This window comes from Bos javanicus, chromosome 4, assembly GCF_032452875.1.
Source record: "Bos javanicus breed banteng chromosome 4, ARS-OSU_banteng_1.0, whole genome shotgun sequence".
Lineage (NCBI taxonomy): Eukaryota > Metazoa > Chordata > Mammalia > Artiodactyla > Bovidae > Bos > Bos javanicus.
The window spans coordinates 107,231,457-107,251,727 of record NC_083871.1 but is presented as its reverse complement, the minus strand read 5'-3'; the positions used below and the strand labels follow the sequence as shown (position 1 = coordinate 107,251,727).

The window sequence follows — 20,271 nt, the reverse complement described above, 5'->3', positions numbered from 1 at the left end:
TGCTACCTTAGTTGTTTTCTTTCTTTCTTTCTTTCTTTTTTTTTTTTTTTTTTGAGAAAGGTCAGTGTTTGGCCAGAACTGCTGTGCCTGAGCTCATTTTCCCATTCACAAGTAGTCAGAACTTTAAGTTGAGGAGAGAGAAAGGAAGGAAGGAGTTGGACCATTATCACTTTTTTTTTTCTCCCAACATTAGAATGTTCCTGGATCCTTAGGATAGATCCTGTCTTAACTGCTGTAAGCATGTTTCTTTCCTTTACTAAGCCCTACTTCCTAACCCCTGCTCTGAAGTTGTAGGATCCATAAAGTGTCCTATTTCTTTGTCCTCTGAATGACAAATGTCTTATCTTCCTCTCAATGCCTCAACTCTAAAATTTGCTATAGATTTTAGATGTGGAATTTTAGATTGTATTAATAGAATGGATGCCTTGACACTAAGGTGCCTAATCATACCTTCTCTGATTTACATTTTTGGTCCAGAGAATCATCTCTAATAAGTGGTGGCCCCAAAGTGTATAGAGTGTGTTTAAAGAGCATTCAGTCCATGGACATAGGAAAAAGTCAGGTCAGATTAGAAGAGGCAAGACATACACGGCATATGTCCCTTATGGCACTACCAAGCAAGAAGCTGTATTCAGTGACCTTTCTATGTATGGATTGGTTCCTTTAGGAGCCTTGGATTCACATTCCATGTGTGGAAGCTGCTCTCCTGAAGTTTCTCAGAAAAAGTCCTGTCATCCCAGCTCTCTACCTCCCTGGCTTTGGTTACTTCTCAGCCTGCTTCTACTTGAAAGAAATTCAGTTGTGGTGGATAGATGACAGATCCCATCTTTGGGGGACCTTTGTGATCATCTCTGTTTATCTTACAGGAGAAGATGGTATCTGCGGAACCACTTAGAGAGTTTGGGTGACTAGGGAGCTCATGCAATTTCACACCTACCTTGCAAATGGGAGAACCAGGGAACAGCTGAGGGTTCTCGCATCAGATGTAGAGGTTAAGTCCAAGAGTGAGTGAACTGGGACAGCTGAGAGTGCTGCACTCTTACCTCTGAGGAGTATCCCAGAGAACCAGAGTGCTGAAGCTAAGCAGAACCTTGAGATGTCTTAAGGGCAGAGCAAGACTAGGGAAGAAGCTTTCATCTCTTCATTTGTATTTTATGCAACATTGCCTATGAATCAGGAGGGCCCTCTCTCTAACTCCAGGTGCTGTACGGCTGGTCTTCTCTCTCCAGGGTCAGTCTACCTTTCATCTCTGTTTTTCCTAAGCTCATTAAATTTCTTTCCCTCCAAATATCTTGACTTCCATTAAATTCTTATTTATTGAAATATTATTTTCAACTAAAATATTTTCATGGTAAAAAATCCAAATCATATCAAGGTTGGAAACTGATGCTTAAAACCAATTTTCTTAGTTAATTTCTCTGACTTGACACTTCTAGTTACTTCTTCTGATAGACTTCCACAAATACTCAGCAGACTGCAAATTACCTTTTTGGGATGAAATGATGTTTCAAATATATATTAAGAAATATGTAGCCTCAGAAGTCTCCAATAAAATCAGGGGCCAGTTTGCCAAAGGAATGGAAATGAATGTAACAAGTAGTAGCAAATTTCAGCAGAAAACCTGTTATCATAGTACCTCATTTTTTCAGTAGTATTGAGATATCAGGTTAATGTGGTGGTATTTGCAGGAAGTTGTGTGCTGCTTTAGGATGAGGGCTGGCATCCAGCCTTACTCTGCTAAGGTTCTGGGTTGCCTCTGTCCAACAGCACATTCTGGCACAGTGGAACTGTTCAATAGCTGCACTGTCTATATAGCACAAGTGGCCATTGAAGCCAGGAAATGGGGTCAGTCTATTTTAGATTTGTTATAAATGTCAACTGCCCAGTGGCTTTCAAAGATCTAGCACGGATAAAAGAATGTAATGTATCCCACAAATGATTTTTTAATAGTAATTATTGTTGTTGTTGTTGTTCAGTTGCTCAGTCATGTCTGATTGTTTGTGACCCCATGCACTGCAGCACACCAGGCTTCCCTGTCCTTTACCATCTCCCAGAACTTGTTCAAACTCATGGCCATTGAGTCAGAGATGCCATCTAACCATCTGTCATCCATAACCTCTGTCATCCCCTTCTCCTCCTGAAGAAACAGGTTAACTTGGTAATATATTTGATTTAGCCTAATGTGCCCTAAATATTATTTTAAGATATAATTGCACAACAGACTGTGGAAAAATTCTTTGAGAGACGAGAATACCTTTCCACTGTGTCTGTCTTTCTCAGCATCAGGATCTTTTCCAATAAGTTGGCTCTTCACATCAGGTGGCCAAAGTATTGGAACTTCAGCTTCAACATCAGTCTTTCCAATGAATATTCAGGGTGGATTTCCTTTAGGATTGACTGGTTTGAACTCCTTGCTGTCCAAGGGACTCTCAAGAGTCTTCTCTAGCAACACAGTTTGAAAGCATCAGTTCTTTGACAGTCAGCCTCCTTTATGGTTCAACTCTCACATCCATACATTACTACTGGAAAAACCATAGCTTTGACTAGATGGACCTTGTCGGTGACGTAATGTCTCTGTTTTTTAATATACTGTCTAGGTTTGTCATAGCTTTCCTTCCTAGGAGCAAGCGTCTTTTCATTTTATGGCTGCCATCTGCAATGATTTTGGAGCCCAAGAAAATGAAGTCTTTCACTGTTTCCATTGTTTCCCCATCTAATTGCCATGAAGTGATGGGACCAGATGCCATGATCTTTGTTTTCTGAATGTTGAGCTTTAAGCCAACTTTTTCACTCTCCTCTTTCAGTTTCATCAAGAGGCTTTTTAGTTCCTCTTCACTTTCTGCCATAAGGGTGGTGTCATCTGCATATCTGAAGTCATTGATATTTCTCCCGGCAATCTTGATTCCCGCTTGTGCTTCTTCCAGCCCAGCGTTTCTCATGACGCATTCTGCCTATAAGCTAAATAAGCAGGGTGACAATATACAGCCTTGACGTACTCCTTTTCCCATTTGGAACCAGTCTGTTGTTCCATGTCCAGTTCTAACTGTTGCTTCCTGAACTGCATACAGGTTTCTCAAGAGGCAGGTCAGGTGGTCTGGTATTCCCATCTCTTTCAAAATTGTCCACAGTTTATTGTGATCCACACAGTCAAAGGCTTTGGCATAGTCAATAAAGCAGAAATAGATGTTTTTCTAGAACTCTCTTGCTTTTTCCATGATCCAGCAGACGTAATTTGATCTCTGGTTCCTCTGTCTTTTCTAAAACCAGCTTGAATATCTGGAAGTTCTCGGTTCATGTATTGCTGAAGCCTGGTTTGGAGAATTTTGAGCATTACTTTACTAGCGTGTGAGATGAGTGCAATTGTTCAGTAGTTTGAGCATTCTTTGGTATTGCATTTTTTTGGGGATTGGAATGAAAACTGACCTTTTCCAGTCCGGTGGCCACTGCTGAGTTTCCCAAATTTGCTGGCATGTTGAGTGCAACACTTTCACAGCATCATCTTCCAGGATTTGAAATAGCTCAACTGGAATTCCATCACCTCCACTAGCTTTGTTCGTAGTGATGCTTTCTAAGGCCCACTTGACTTCACATTCCAGAATGTCTGGCTCTAGGTGAGTGATCACACCATTGTGCTTAGCTGGGTCGTGAAGATCTTTTTTGTACAGTTCTTCTGTGTATTCTTGCCACCTCTTCTTAATATCTTCTGCTTCTGTTAGGTCCATACCATTTCTGTCCTTTATCTAGCTCATCTTTGCATGAAATGTTCCCTTGGTATCTCTAATTTTCTTGAAGAGATCTCTAGTCTTTCCCATTCTGTTGTTTTCCTCTATTTCTTTGCATTGATTGCTGAGGAAAGCTTTCTTATCTCTCCTTGCTATTCTTTGGAACTCTACATTCAGATACTTATATCTTTCCTTTTCTCCTTTGCTTTTCACTTCTCTTCTTTTCACAGCTATTTGTAAGGCCTCCCCAGACAGCCATTTTGCTTTTTTGCATTTCTTTTCCATGGGGATGATCTTGATCCCTGTCTCCTGTACAATGTCATGAACCTCTGTCTATAGTTCATCAGGCACTCTATCAGATCTAGGCCCTTAAATCTATTTCTCACTTCCACTGTATAACCATAAGGGATTTGATTTAGGTCATACCTGAATGGTCTAGTGGTTTTCCCTACTTTCTTCAATTTAAATCTGAATTTGGCAATGAGGAGTTCATGATCTGAGCCACAGTCAGCTCCCGGTCTTGTTTTTGCTGACTGTATAGAGCTTCTCCATCTGTGGCTCCAAAGAATATAATCAATCTGGTTTCGGTGTTGACCATCTGGTGATGTCCATGTGTAGAGTCTTCTCTTGTGTTGTTGGAAGAGGGTGTTCGCTATGACCAGTGCATTCTCTTGGCAAAACTCTATTAGCCTTTGCCCTGCTTCATTCCGTATTCCAAATTTGCCTGTTACCCCAGGTGTTTCTTGACAATACCCAGTTGTGGATGTGACTGTACAATGTCATGAACCTCCATCCATAGTTCATCAGGCACTCTATCAGATCTAGTCCCTTAAATCTATTTGTCACTTCCACTGTATAATCATAAGGAATTTGATTTAGGTCATACCTGAATAGTCTAGTGGTTTTCCCTACTTTTTTCAATTTAAGTCTGAATTTGGCAATAATTTGCCTGTTACCCCAGGTGTTTCTTGACTTCCTACTTTTGCATTCCAGTCCCCTATCATGAAAAGGACATCTGTTTTGGGTGTTAGTTCTAAAAGGTCTTGTAGGTCTTCATATAACCATTCAACTTCAGCTTCTTCAGCATTACTGGTTGGGGAATAGACTTGGATTACTGTGATATTGATAGGTTTGCCTTGGAAACAAACAGAGATCATTCTGTTGTTTTTGAGATTGCATCCAAGTACTGCATTTGGGACTCTTTTGTTGACCATGATGGCTACTCCATTTCTTCTAAGGGATTCTTGCCCGCAGTAGTAGATATAATGGTCATCTGAGTTAAATTCACCCATTCTAGTCCATTTTAGTTTGCTGATTCCTAGAATGTCGACATTCACTCTTGCCCTCTGCTTGACTACTTCCAATTTGCCTTGATTCATGGACCTAACATTCCAGGTTCCTATGCAATATTGCTCTTTACAGCATCGGACCTTACTTCTATCATCAGTCACATCCACAACTGGGTATTGTTTTTGCTTTAGCTCCGTCCCTTCATTCTTTCTGGAGTTTTTTCTCCACTGATCTCCAGTAGCATATGGGGCATTTACCGACCTGGGGAGTTTATCTTTCAGTATCCTATCATTTTGCCTTTCTAAATCAAATATATTATCGAGTTAACTTCACCTGTTGTTTTTTAAATGTCACTAACAGAAAGTTCAGCATTATGCATGTAGTTTAAAATATATTTCCTTCTCTTTCTCTCTCTCTCTTTTTTTTTTTTTTTGGCCTCTCTCTAGGGCTTGTGGGATCTTAGTTCTTCAACAAGGGATCGAACTCAGGACCTCAGCAGTGACGGCACCAAGTCCTAACCATGGACTGCCAGAGAATCCCTCCCCCTCATTTTAATTGGAGAGTGCTACTCCAGGAAATCATGTATCTAGCTGCTTTGAGGACAAAGGAAATAAAAGTGTGTTCAGAACTAGCACAGGAGCTAAAATTTGTGATTTTGTAATGCTATTCGGTGGAGATTTCAGGGGCCCAGATAAGATTGCCTGTGTGTATAAATACATGTGTGTGTAGAAGCCAGGAGCATAGGCTGTTGTGTCAGGTTGCCTGCACGGGGAAAATCCCAGCCTGCTACATAGTGGCCATGTCCAAATTAATTTGCCTTCTCTCATCTCAGTTTTCCCATCAATGAAGTTGAATACATTAAAAAATAGTTCAGTCACTGCAGATGCCCGGTTGTGTCTGACTCTTTGCAGCCCCATGGACTGCAGCATGCCAGGCTTCCCTGTCCATCACCAACTCCTGGAGCTTGCTCAAACTCGTGTTCATCAAGTCAGTGATGTCATTCAACCATCTCATCCTCTGTCGTCCCTTCTCCTCCTGCCTTCAGTCTTTCCCAGCATCAGGGCCTTTTCTAATGAGTTGACTCTTCACATCAGGTGGCCAAATTATTGGAGCTTCAGCTTCAGCATCAGTTTTTCCGATGAATATTCAGGATTGATTTCCTTTAGGATTCCTTTAGGATAAACAGTATTCACTTGTTTTGTCTATCTCCCCTGAAAATATAAGCTTTATAAAATCAGGATGAAAAATTCCGGGTTCACTTCTGTAAGGTGGTGGTGGTAGTTGTTTAGTTGCTAGGTTGTGTCCGACCCTTGCGACCCCATGGACTGTAGCCCGGAAGGCTCCTCTGTGTGTGGGATTCTCCAGGCAAGAATACTGGAGGGGGTTGCCATTTACTTCTCCATTTCTTCTGTAAACCACAGACTTAAAATAAGTAATGGCACATAGGGTACTTGATAAATATTTATTGAGTGAATGAATACATAATGCATGAGTGGTTTTTATCATTATTTATTTATTTTTTTAAACTTTTGGCTGTGCTGGATTTTTGTTGCTTTGCAGTGGCTTTCTCTTGTTGCAGTGAGCAAGGTCTACTCTGTATGAGTGGTGCTCGGGATTCTCATTGTGGTGGGACTCTCACTGTGGTGCTCGGGATTCTCACTGTGGTGTCTTCTCTTGTGAAGCACAGGCTCTATGTGCAAGGGCTTCAGTAGTTGAAGCACAGGGGCTCAGCAGTTGTTGCTCAAGGTCGCAGAGCACACAAGCTTCAGTAGTTGTAGCGTGCGGGTTTGGTAGTTGTGGCTCGCAGAGTCTGGTTGGGGCACACAGGCTTAGTTACTCCACGCCACGTGACATATTCCTGAAACAGGGATCAAACCTGTGTCCCCTGCATTGGCAAGTGGATTATTATCCACCATACCATGAGAAAAGTCCAGCAGCTGGTTTAAAAGGTTTTATTTATTTTAAAATATTTTTCTAGTGTTAATGAGAAAGTGAACGTCGCTCAGTTGTGTCCAACTCTTTGCAACCCCACGGACTATACAGTCTGTGAAATTCTCCAGACCAGAATACTGGAGTGGATAGCTGTTCCCTTCTTCAGGGATCTTCCCAACCCAGGGATTGAACCCTGGTCTCCTGCATTACAGGTGGATCCTTTACCCGCTGAGCTACCAGAGAAGCCCAGTGTTAATGAGATATAACTGACAAAACATTGTGTAAATTTAAGGTATATAATGTACTGATTTTATACATATATGTGATTGTAAAATGATTATCACCATAAAGTTAGCTATCAGTTCCATCAAGTCACATAATTACCTTTTATTTTTTGTGGTGAGAACATTTAAGATCCAATGTTTAGCAATTTTTAGGTATATAATTCAATCTCGTTAACTATATTTGCTGTACTAATACAGATCTTCAGAACTTCCGCATCTTACGTTTGAAAGTTTATACACTTTGACACTCATCTCCCCAATCCTTCCTCCCCTGCCACCCAGCCCCTGATACCCATAGCTCTACTCTCTATTTCTTTCAGTTTAGCCTTTTTATTTTTAATTTTTAAAAGTTGAAGTCCAGTTGAGTACAATATTGTAGTAGTTTCATGTGTACAGCATAAGGATTCAACAGCCGAGTATTACACATTACAAAATGATGACCACAATAACCATTTGTCTCCATATAAAATTATTACTGTATGATTGATTATAGTTCCTATGCAACACATTACATTCCTGTGACTTATTTATTTTATAACTGAAGTTTGTACGTTTAATCCATTTCACTTTTTCTGCCAAAGCCCCACCTTCCTCGCCTCTGGAAACCATCAATTTGCTTTCTGTGTCTGTAAGTCTGTTTTTGTTTAGTTTTGTTTTCCTTGCTTTTTAGATGCCACAGATAAGTGAGAGCATGCCATATTTCCCTTTCTGATTTATTTCACTCAGTATACCACCCTCCGAGTCTATTCATGTTGTTGCAAATTGCAAGATTTCATTCTTTTTTATGTTTGAGTGGTTTCATTGTTTATATAGAGCACATCATTTTACATTCATCTATTGATGGACGTTAAGGTTGCTTCCATATCTTGGCTATTGAAAATAATTGCTACAAAAAACATAGGGGTGCATGCATCCTTACAAATTGGTGTTTTTGCTTTCTCTGGGTAAATACCTAGCACTGAGTGTGCTGAATCATATGATAGCTTGATATTTAGTGTTTTGAGGAAACTCCATACTGTTTCACATAGTGGTTGCAGCGATCTACATTTCCACCAACAGCGCATGGGTGTTACTTTTCTTCCATATCCTTGGTAATACTATTATTTGTTGTCTTTTTGAGGACAGCCATTCTGACAGATGTGAAATGATATCTCATTGTGATTTCAATTGGTGTTTCTCGGATAATTAGTGATGTTGAGCATCTTTTCATGCGTCTCTTAGCAATCTCTTTGTCTTCTTTGGAGAAATGTCTATACAGATATTTTTTCATGTTGCGTTATAGGAGTCCATTATATACTTAAGAAATCCACCCCTCTTGCATGTATTATTTGGAAATACCTTCTTTCATTTAGTAGTTCAGTTTGCCTTTTCATTTTGCTGTTGGTTTCCTTTGTGTGCAAAAGGATTTTAGTTTCATGGAGTCCTATTTGTTTATTTTGCTCTAGTTTCCCTTGCCTGAGGAAACGGATCCAAAACGATATTGCTAAGACCAATGTCAAAAAGAATACTGCTTATGTTTTCTTCCAGAGGTTTATGGCTTCCGGTCTTTTGTTAGGTCCTCAATCCATTCTGAGTTTATTTTGTATATGACATAAGAAAATGTTCTAGTTTGATTCTTTTGAAGTAGCTGTCCAGTTTTCCCAGGCTATTTATTGAAGTAGCTCTCTACATCATTTTATAATTTTGCCTTCTCAGTATAGACATATTGACTATAGAAGTGTGGGTTTATTTTTGGATCTATGTATCTGCTTTTTAATAGTATTACAGTGTTTTGATTCTTATAGCTTTGTAATAGTTTGAAATCAGGGAACATGATGCCTTCAGTTTTGTTCCTCTTTCTCAAGAAGGTTTTGTCTCTTTGGGGTCTTTTGTGGTTCTATACACATTTTATGCATATTTTTCCTAGTTCTGCAGAAAAATGCCTTGGTATATTGATAGAGATTGCATTTAATCTGTAGATTACTTTGAGAAGTAAAAACATATTAAGAACAGTAATTCTTTCAATCTGTAAACACAGTACATTTTTTTATTTGTGTAATCTTAAATGACTTTGGTCAATATCTCATAATTTTCAGAGTACCTCTCTTTTTACCTCCTTGGTTAAGTTTATTCTTGGGTGTTTTGTCTCTTTAGAAACCTGTATGCAGGACAAGAAGCAACAGTTAGAACTGGACATGAAACAACAGGCTGATTCGAAATTGGGAAAGGAGTATGTCGAGGCTGTATATTGTCACCTTGCTTATTTAACTTATTTGCAAAATGCTGGGCTGGATGAATCACAAGTTGGAATCAAGATTACTGGAGAAAATATCAATAGCCTCAGATATGCAGAAGATACCACTCTAATGACTGACAGTGAAGAGGAACTAAGGAGCTTCTTGATGATGGTAAAGAGAAGAATGAAAAAGTTGTATTAAAACTCAACATTCAGAAAACTAAGATCATGGCATCTGGTCCCATTGTATCATGGCAAATAGGTGAGGAAAAAGTGGAAGCAGTGACAGATTTTATTTTCTTGGGCTCCAAATTCACTGTGGACGGCAGCCTCGAAATGAAAAGATGCTTGCTCCTTGGAAGGAAAGCTACAACAAACCTAGACAGCATATTAAAAAATAAAGACATCACTTTGCCGACAAGGGTCCCTATAGTCAAAGCTATGGTTTTTCCAGTAGTCATGTATGGATGTGAGAGTTGGACCATGAAGAAGGTTGAGTGGCAAAAAATTGATGTTTTTGAACTGTGATGCTGGAGAAAACTCTTGAGTCCCTTGGACAGCAAGGAGTTCAAACTAGTCAATCCTAGAGGAAATCAACCCTGAATTTTCACTGGAAACACTGATACTGAAGCTGAAGCTCCCATACTTTGGCCACCTGATGTGAAGAGTCAGCTCATTGGAAAAGACTCTGATTTGGGGGAAGATTGAGGGCAGGAGAATGGGACAACACAATATGAAATGGTTGGATGGCATCACTGACATAATGGACATGAATGGAGTTGTTTAAACTCTGGGAGATACTGAAGGACAGGGAAGCCTGGCATGCTGCAGTTTATGGGGTCACAAAGAGTTGGACCTGATTGAGCTACTGGACAACAACAAATGCTGGTTTCACAGAATGATTTGGAAGTATTTCTTCCTCTTCAATTTTTAGGAATAGTTTGAAATACAAACTATTCTTAAAAATACAAAAACTTAGGGGGATGCCACATCAGTTTTTAGATGTTTAGTGATCTAGGGCTTGTTGCAATGTTTTCCAAGTGGAGATTTATTGAATCTTGAACAACTTACCACCGAAAACATGGCAACCTTCTTGGAAGCCCTTTGACTTTGCAGGCAGAGTTTACTAAACTGGAAATGATAAAGTGACATCATTGGGTGACTCCAAAGGAAGCCAGTTTTGAGTGGTATCCAGAGGAAAAAAAGGGGTTCTATAGCAGGTTCAAACTTTAGCATGAACAGTCTTGCTATGACTGAATTGTGTTTCTTGCAAATTAATATGTTGATGCCCTCCTTCCCTTCCCCTTAAGTGACTGTCTTGGGGCCTTTTACGAGGTGATTCTGGTTAAATGGGGTCATTATGGTAGAACTCAGAAGAGGTGCCATTATAAGCTGAGGAAGAGACACATTGCTCTCTTTACCCCATATGAGGACACAGTGAGTAGGTCGCTGCATATAAGCAAGGAAGAGAGCCCTCCCTAGAACCTCGTTGTGGTGGCATCTTGATCTCAGACTTCTAGCTTCCAGAACGGTGAGAAAATAGATTTCTGTTGTTTAAGCCACTCAGTCTATCTTATTTTGTTATGGCAATCTGAGCTAACCTGAATCCTTTATTTTGGCTGTGTCACTTGGCAGAACCCATGGTGCTGCAGAGATCTAGGGTAGATTAAGATTGCTGACTGTACTCTTTGGTTAGCCTCAGGCCGAGAGTTGCAGTCTAGACCAACAGGATTCTGGAGTAAGTCTGTTCTCTCTGCAGCAGAAAACTAATTTTTTTTAAAGGTTCTTTTGGACACTAAATAGATGCAATTTCTGACAATGAAACATCAAGAGACCAGAATTCCCCATTATGACATAGGCATTAGTAGACCCAGAAATAATGTATTTGAGTGGATATAGCCGCAGTCTTCACACAATGGAAACACCACAGTTAAGTATGAACACAACTTGGTCCAAAGGGCCTGTGGTACAGAAAAACATGGTTCATACCCTATGTCACCTACTCTGCACTGATGCCAGCTGCACTGATACCAGCCTGCACTTTCTTGTCTTCAGATTGTGCCTACAGCCTCATGGGTTGGGGAGGTCCTTTGTTTAGATTTTGGAGGAAATCAACCCCGTGTGACTCACAGATTTGTTGGCTCAATATGTTTTTGTGAACTAAAGTTGGGTGATTGCCAAACTAAAACTTAACTTGGGTATGCAATAGAAAAACGCAGGTGGGGGGAAATAATCTTAAAGGGCAGAGCTGCAAGCAATATACCTGGTCATCAGTTCTGTGAGGTTGGAAAAGTGTCTTGAGGTAGAGATATACATGGACTCCTGGGGAGTGGCATATTTCTTGGCTTGTTGGTCTGGAGCCTCAGGGGAACAAGGTTGGCGTATTCAATACAGAAGTTCTGGAGAAGAGCCATCTGAAAGAACTGATACATTTGAACAGAATGTTTGGTTCTTGGTGTCTCATGGAAGTGCTTATAAGAAAGTATGTAACACAGAGGAGGCATTGAACAATTAGAGGGTGGGATGAGTGGTTCTATGGGTGTCAGCAGCTCCTGCCCTTTGCCACCCAAGTCCTTATGTAATGGCTAAAATGGTGGTGGCTGATACGAAATAGACACTTCTATCACTGCAGTTGACTTGACTTATGCCCCGAGATGTTAAAGTATATGCTAAAATCACACAGGGAACTGTACTCAATATTAGGTGATAACCTATAAGGTAAAAGAATCTGAAAAAAAAAATTATATATATATATATATATATATATAACTGAATTGTTGTGCTATACACCTGAACCTTACATGATATTGTAAATCAACTATACATCAATAAATAAATTATATGCTAAAATACCCCCCAAAATGCACTTCTTCCTATAAATAACTTAGATGTTGCAGCCGCTGGCCTTTCAATAACAAAGACTAGTTCTGTGACCTCAATAATGTACCATTTCTCAAGGAGACCATTCGAGAGGATAATGATTACACAGGATCCTTTTGATTCCTGACAGGGCAGTATTTTGTCTCTACTGACATTGATTCATGTTCTAGGTATGGATCTTCCCTGCCTGCTGTGTCTTAGCCAGCATGACTTTCTCAGGGTTCACAGAGTATCTGATTACTAGACCCATCTAACATCTCCTTAGATCAATGGAATCTTTCTTCTTTTAAATGAAAGAGTTTCCACTACAGGCACATGATCAAGATATATATTGATTTTTCATTACTTTCATTATCAGGAAACTCTTGACCCTATGGTATGCTACACAAAGCTCATACATAAGCAGCAAGGAAATTACTCGGGAGTCACACTCTTTAGGGGATATGGTGATGTCCTTCAAGATGCGGCATATAGTCTGAAACAATGGCTCTTCAGTGGTTCTTTTTCTATGATAGCAAAAATAGATTGGCCTAGAAGCCCATAAATCAATAATGGTCTTTCTTACTGTCACTTCTTGTTATGGAAGTGCTGGGTCAGAAGGTATGTACATAAATAACTTAAGTACTAGTAGTTCTCCAGATGGCTGCACCTGTTACACACTCCCACTTGGAGCTCTGAATGGTTCCCCATAACCCTTCAATTCCCACTTATAGTAGGTAGCTCCTTGATTTCTGAGTTTTGCCAAGTGATGAAAGAACTTGGGCACAGAGATGGTACATCTGCGTAGGAACCCAGCTCATGTGAACTCGTGAGTCTTTTCCTTGCTACCAGCTGAAGAGGAGCAAGATGTAATAATTTAGGGCTTCAGATTCATTGAACTTTCAGATAACTGGGAGAGACAGCTGGATGCACCTGGACTGAAATAGAAGGGAAACTTAGAACCGTTGGTCAGTTCTGTCCTTAATTTGTATCACTAGGGACAATTCTCTCTCTCTGGACATTTCCTCTCCTGAGTTAAATGGTAAGAATAGTTCCTATCTTCTTTTTCTCATCATTGGCTAGGGAGTGGATACTCATGTATCATATCTGAGAAGTTTTCTTAAAAATACTGGTTCCTTAGGACTGGGGATGTCTGAGCAGACACAGTACTGAGTTTTGGGGGAAAGAACACAGATAGGACAGTGAGAAGTCAGTAGGAAGTTTATTTTCCAGTCTACACAGATGCCCACAAACTCAGAAATGGAAGACTTTCCAGATCAGAGTGTTATAATGACATCACGTGTGATAACAATTTCATAAACAGGGGTGGAGATAGTCACACCAGGAGGGCATATATTCTCCTCTGACACAACTTGAGCCTTCCCTGTTATGATCCCATTTTCTGGAGAGAAGAAGCAAAGCTGTGTCAGGCAACTGGACTCCACATGCAAGCCACCCTATCCTGCCTTTTGCTGTGTCTGACGCTCAGCCCCGTTTGTCAGGCTTGCAGCTGTTAGGAGTGTCGCCCGTCTGCCACATCGAATCATCGCCCACACTGCCTCTATGTCTTGTGTTTCCTTCTTACTCCAATACCTTGTTCCTTTTGCTTTCTGCCATGTCTCAGTTCCACCTTGACAATTTGCCCTCTCCTCACATTTCCCCTTCTCTGACATGAATGCTCAGCAGGAAATTTCTTCACTTACCAGGTGCGTCTATCTCCCAGAAGAATCTTCTTGTACTAACACCACACAGACAGCTAGTAAAATGAAAGTTACCATAAAGAAAAAAGACCGTATCAGAGACATCCAATGTGGTTTTAACCTGAAGAGAAGAAGATGAGAAAGGGTTTACGAGAGTAGACCTGACTGAGGCAGCCCTGAAGTGACCATTAAGCAAAGTAAACATTTTTGAGGCCTACACTGAAGGGGGAACCAGGGGTTTCCCCCAGACATCACCAGTTAATACATTCAGGGCCAGACTTGACTTTAATGAACTTTTGGTAATTCTCTTTATTGGCTCTGTTGACCTTTAACCTGAATTGTTAAAAAGATGTCTTGGATGTGGTGAATGTCAACGTTTTAAAGTTGGGTTTGAAGGTATCCTCAGATACCACACTTGTTTCTGTCCCCTGGTGTGGGAGCCAACCCGCCTTGAGGGTCTGGCTAGCATTTAACTCATCAACTGATGTGTGAAATGTTCTTTGTTTTGAGGAATGGACGAGTAAGGGGCTCACCATGGTTGGACTGTGTTTAGTTCTGCACTGAAGTTCCCAAAATGGAGTAGGCAGGAAATGATTTCAGTGAACTTGTCTTTTGTCTGGTGAACCAAGATGGTTGTGGACATTGGAAACATTATTTTGTCTGCTCTGATGTGGTGGGGGGAAAGCTCACCAAACAAATACAACAGGGTTTATTGTCCCAAGTGTCCTGCCTTCCAGCTTTCTGGTGTGGCCTTTATCCCTCTGAGCTTCTCGTTTTACTTTTGTGAGATGGAGGTGTTGATACTTACATATCTAAGTTACGAGTCCATAGCTTTCTGTGCTTTGTGCATGGTAAAGAGCTTTATGAGGTAAAGCACTATATGTGTTGTACAAATAATACCTACTTAGAGTCTGAAAGCACTTGGCCAACTAGTACTTGGTGCCTGATTTCCTCCTCAAATAGGATTAGAAAACCTTTACTCAGATACAAACTCTAAGGAATGACTGAGATTCTCAGATGGGAGAAGAAATCTGCTGAGGTCATACCTGAGAAGAGAAAGTACCAAAAGCTTCCTGAAAAAAAGCTTCAGAGATGAACTCTGGAAAAGGCATGCTCAACAGCATTTCTAGCATCATTTATATTTGAATAAATATCAGATACTCTATGTAATTCATAGGGTTTTTGGTCACTATGCAACTTTCCCGTCTGTTGGCATATGTTTCCTAAAAACCCTAAGGAGGCCTTGAAGGAGTTGGGGATTGCTATCAAATACGGAGAAGCAAGAGGTCTAGGATCTGATATGAAGAGTCATGGAAGCCAGTGGGGAAAGGTATTGGAGGTAGGGACTGGGAAAGCCGGTTCTGGTCTGACAGTCTCCCATCTGTGAGGGAGCCCATGATTACCTCACGGTTGCAGCTTCCCTCTCATCTGCCATGGCCTCCTGAGCATAGTCTCCCTCAAGCTCATCACTTCACAGGATGGGGGTGGGGACGTGGATGGCTCAGTTCCAAGAAGCTCCTTCCTCACTGACACCCAGTCTTATCCATCTTCGTTTTTTGTCCTCACTCTTATTGCTTTTCTCTCTTTTCTCTTCCCTTCCTCTGGTGAAGTATCCTGACATGCTTTTGGTCCTCCACTAGTTTATTCTCTATACCATCAATTGATTTTTCAAAAGTTTTTTTATTATGGTAAAATTCACATAATATAAACATACTATTTTGGCCATACTTCACCGTACAGTTCAGTGGCACTGAGTACATTCACATTGTTGTGCAACTGTCACCATCATTCGTCTTTCAATTTTTCACCTTCCTAAATGATGCTCATGACTATTCCAGGAGTCATGTATGGATGTGAGAGTTGGACCATCAAGAAAGCTGAGTGTCAAAGAATTGATGCTTTTGAACTGGGGTGTTGGAGAAGACTCTTGAGAGTCCCTTGGACAGCAAGGAGATCAAACCAGTCAATCCTAAAGGAGATCAGTCCTGAATATTCATTGGAAGGACTGATGCTGAAGCTGAAGTTCCAATACTTTGGCCACCTGATGCGATGAACTGACTCATTCGAAAAGGCCCTGATGCTGGGAAAGACTGAAGGTAGGAGGAGAAGGGGGTGGCAGAGGATGAGATGGTTCGATGGCATCACTGACTGGATGGACATGAGTTTGAGCAAGCTCTGGGAATTGGTGATGAACAGGGAAGCCTGGTGTGCTGCAGTCCATGGGGTTGCAAAGAGTTGGACACAACTGAGTGACTGAACTGAACTGAATTGAAACTGATCCTCTATCCCTAATACCAGACCACCTTACCTGGGTCCTGATAAACCTGTTTGCAGGACAAGAAACAACAGTTAGAACTGGACATGGAACAACGTACTGGTTCAAAACTTGGAAAGGAGTATATCAAGGCTGTATATTGTCACCCTGCTTATTTAACTTATATGCAGAGTATATCATGGAAAATGCCAGGTTGGATGACTCACAAGCTGGAATCAAGACTGCCAGGAGAAATATCAACAATCTCAGTTATGCAGATGATACCACTTTAATGACAGAATTGAAAGAGGAACTAAAGAGTCTCTTGATGAAGTTGAAAGAGAATGAAAAAACTGGCTCAAAACTCAACATTCAAAAAACTGAGATCATGGTATCTGGTCCCATCACTTAATGGCAAAAGTAGAAACAGTGACATTATATTTTCTTAAGATTCAAAATCACTGCTAATGTGACTGCAGCCACAAAATTAAAAGATACTTGCTCCTTGGAAGAAAAGTTATGACAAACATAGAAAGCATATTAAAAAGCAGACACATCACTTTGCCAACAAAGGTTCTTATAGACAAAGCTATGGCTTTTCCTCTAGTCACATATGGATATGAGAGTTGAACCATAAAGAAAACTGAGTGCCAAAGAATTGATGCTTTTGAACTGTGGTGTTGGAGAGACTCTTGAGAGTCCCTTGGATTGCAAGGAGATCCAACCAGTCCATCCTAAAGGAAATCAACAGTGAATATTCGTTAGAAGTACTGATGCTGAAGCTCCTAGACTTTGGCCACCTGATTTGAAGAGCTGACTCATTGGAAAAGACCTTGATGCTAGGAAAGATTGAGGGCAGGAGGAGAAGGGGACGATAGAGGAGATGTTTGGATGGGATGACTGACTGAATGGACATGAGTTTGAGAAAATTCTAGGAGATAGTGAACAACAGGGAAGCCTGGTATGCTGCAGGTCATGGTCTTACAAAGGGTTGGACATGACTTAGCAACTGAACAGCAATCCTATAAAACACTAGCTCCGCATCCAACCTCCCCACCCCCTAACCCTGCCTCCAGGCACCTACCCATGTATTTTCTGAATTTATGAATTTGACTATCATATCCATACCATCACTTCTTCATCTTTAAAATGGACATAGTAACACACACATTCCAAATGGGGTTTCTCTGAAGTTCAAGGCAAAAGCATTTGTAGGTGACTTCTTTATAAGATAATGTTTCACTTCATATCAGTAGTGATGACTGCAGTTGTTTAGAAGGGAATTTCTTTTTCCTCCCCACATACCATAACCTCCAATTCTTCACTTACCACTATGCATTGAGATATGAGATTTGAAACTTCAAGTGTTATCACATAGCCCGTTGAGTTGTCAATTTGAGAAGTTGTCAGATTCGCTGAAATTACATTCTGTCTAGATATGGCAAAAGAGGCAGAAATCCAAAGTCAGATCAAAGTCCAGGATTGAGGTAGCCTGGGAGGTAATATGGAAACAGGGGAGGCAGAGAGAGCTGGGGGATGAAAGGAGTAGGGAAGATACAGAAGCATCAATACCATCACTCCTAAGGATCTACTTTGCATGACCCCCACCTACAGTCTCTCTGTGTCCAGCCAAGACACACCTATTTGGATGTGAGTGGGTGCTAAGTTGCTTCAGTCATGTCTGACTCTTTGCAACCCCATGGACTATAGCCCACCAGTCTCCTCTGTCCAAGGGATTCTCCAAGCAAGAATACTGGAGTGGGTCACCATTCTCTTCTCCAGGGGATCTTCCCAACCCAGGGATTGAACCCACACTAGTACCACCTGGGAAGCCCACCTATTTGGATACCTACAAGTGAACATAGGATATTTACATTTTGGGTTTTTTTGGTCAGCTAATGAGGGCAGAGATATGGGCTGAAAGAGCTGATTTCCCTTCATTACAAACTCCTGACTGAATCTCAGCGGTTCTATCTGAGGTAGAAGTGATTTGATTGCGTGGTTTATTTTAGCTTCTGATGCACTTCCTTCCATTTTTCTTGTGTAACCATCCCATCATCCAGGGAAACTCCTTCTCCTCCACTAGTGGAAGGATATGAAGCTCTAAGAATCTGAAATATTTATTGTATCAATGAATTAAGTTTTAATAGGATTCATTTAGCTCAGCTTTGTTCATCAACCCACTGTTCCTTAGGCCTAAATTGAGGGGAACCTGGAAGTACTACTTAGTTAACCTAAAAGAATTGACCCCCAGCATACCCTGCACGAGCTTCCCAGATAGTGTAGTGCTGAAGAACTCACCAGCCAATGCAGGAGACATAAGAAACATGGGTTTGATCCCTGGGTTGGGAAGATAACCTGGAGAAGGGCATGGAAATCCACCCCAGTATTCTTTCCTGGAGAATCCCGTGGACAGAGGAGACTGATGGTCTATAATCTGTGGGATAAAGAATTCACCTGCAATGTAGGAGACCCTGGTTCAATTCCTGGGTCTGGAAGATCCTCTGGAGAAGGGATAGGCTACACACTCCAGTATTCTTGGACTTCCCTGGTGGCTCAGCTGGTAAAGAATCCGCCTGCAATGCGGGAGACCTGGGTTTGATCCCTGGGTTGGGAAGATCCCCTGGAGAAGGGAAAGGCTGCCCATTTCAGTATTCTGGCCTGGAGAGTTCCGTGGACTGCATAGTCCATGGGGTCACAAAAAGTCGGACATGACTGAGTGACTTTCACTTTCAGTCCATGGGGTGTGACCCCATGGGAGTTGGACACAACTGAAGCAACTTGGCATGCACCCCCCCACACACACACCCCAAACACAGCCTCTGCCCTCTTTGCCTCTCTTCCCCTTAGAGAAATCCCCAAACTTGTCAGGAATCCTTTTACCAAAATTTCCAAGGCTCCATTCCTGTCTGTTATATGCTCCTTTCTCTATATTCTGTTTCATGTCAGTGTTTCCTTGGGCATTCCTGACTTCTTTCTGAAACTCAGTGCCTCCCTATTTGCAAATACATAGACCCCTTTCAATGCCTCTCCATCCACCAATGATATAGCTGGAGGCCAGTGTTGTTACATCATGGCTCTGCATACAGGAACAGGCCCAGGGGGAGGCAGGATCCCAGAGCATGCTTCTACTGTTCCATGATTAGAGAACCATGCTCAGACCTTGCAGACTCTGAACTCCAGTGTATGAGGAGGACCATATAAAGAAGATGAGACTGTTGCCAATGAAATGACAAGGATTATCTCGGTTGGTGGATCAGAACAACACTTTTTATTGGGTAGTGACCAGGGACATGGCCCTTCTTGTATGGCTCAAACATCTTATTCAAAGTTTAACCCACAACTATAGACCAAGCTCAGATTCCTGCCTATGTTTCTCTTTTGTGGCAAAAGGAGAGACTGATAAAAGGATGGGAAACTGAGTTAAAACACAAAGTAGCTGTAGGTTATGGATTCAGTAACCTCTCCAGCAGGTTCTGAACAGGGAGAAAGTGAGACATGAGACACAAATAGTGAAAATTCCTAGGATGGTCCTTTGGAGAAGGAAAATAATATTTAGGTGCATAATGTGGGTTTCTGGGTTGGCAAAAGGGTCGTCCATGGAAGATTCTCTGTAGGGAGGAAAAACAGATGACTTACATTTGTCCTTGAGCTGTGCCAGTCCGCAGTGTCAGGCAGAGACCCAGGAGCAGGGCAGCAGCACTGGTCTTGAAGAGAAGCTGAAGAGCATGCATGCTGGAGGAATTTGGTGCCCAAGAAGCCTGTGTTCCCAAGGAGCAGGATGGTTCTTTATAACTCTAGCACAATGACCCTGGAGCTATGAGGACAGGTTCACTTGGCCAAAATCATCACACCTGAGGGATTTCCCTCATTGCTAACTTTTCCCTATCGTGTGTGAGAAAGGTCAATGTTTGGCTGGAACTTAATTAAGGAAAGAGAGGAAGGAATGAATTGGACCATTTCCATTTGTTTTTCAACATTGAAGTGTTCCTGGCTCATTAAGATAGATCCTGCC

General features: G+C 41.3%; 1 protein-coding gene across 1 annotated transcript; it reads right to left on the bottom strand.

Moving 5' to 3' along the window:
- Positions 1-13,505: 13,505 nt before the first annotated feature.
- Positions 13,506-20,036, bottom strand: LOC133246571 (prolactin-inducible protein homolog). Its single transcript, XM_061414977.1, has 4 exons — positions 19,896-20,036; positions 17,586-17,688; positions 14,006-14,123; positions 13,506-13,704 (listed from the first exon to the last, which is right to left on the bottom strand). Exons 1-4 carry the CDS (start codon positions 19,988-19,990, stop codon positions 13,580-13,582), a joined length of 441 nt encoding a protein of 146 aa, XP_061270961.1. The 5' UTR covers positions 19,991-20,036; the 3' UTR covers positions 13,506-13,579.
- Between the last annotated feature and the right edge of the window lie 235 nt (positions 20,037-20,271).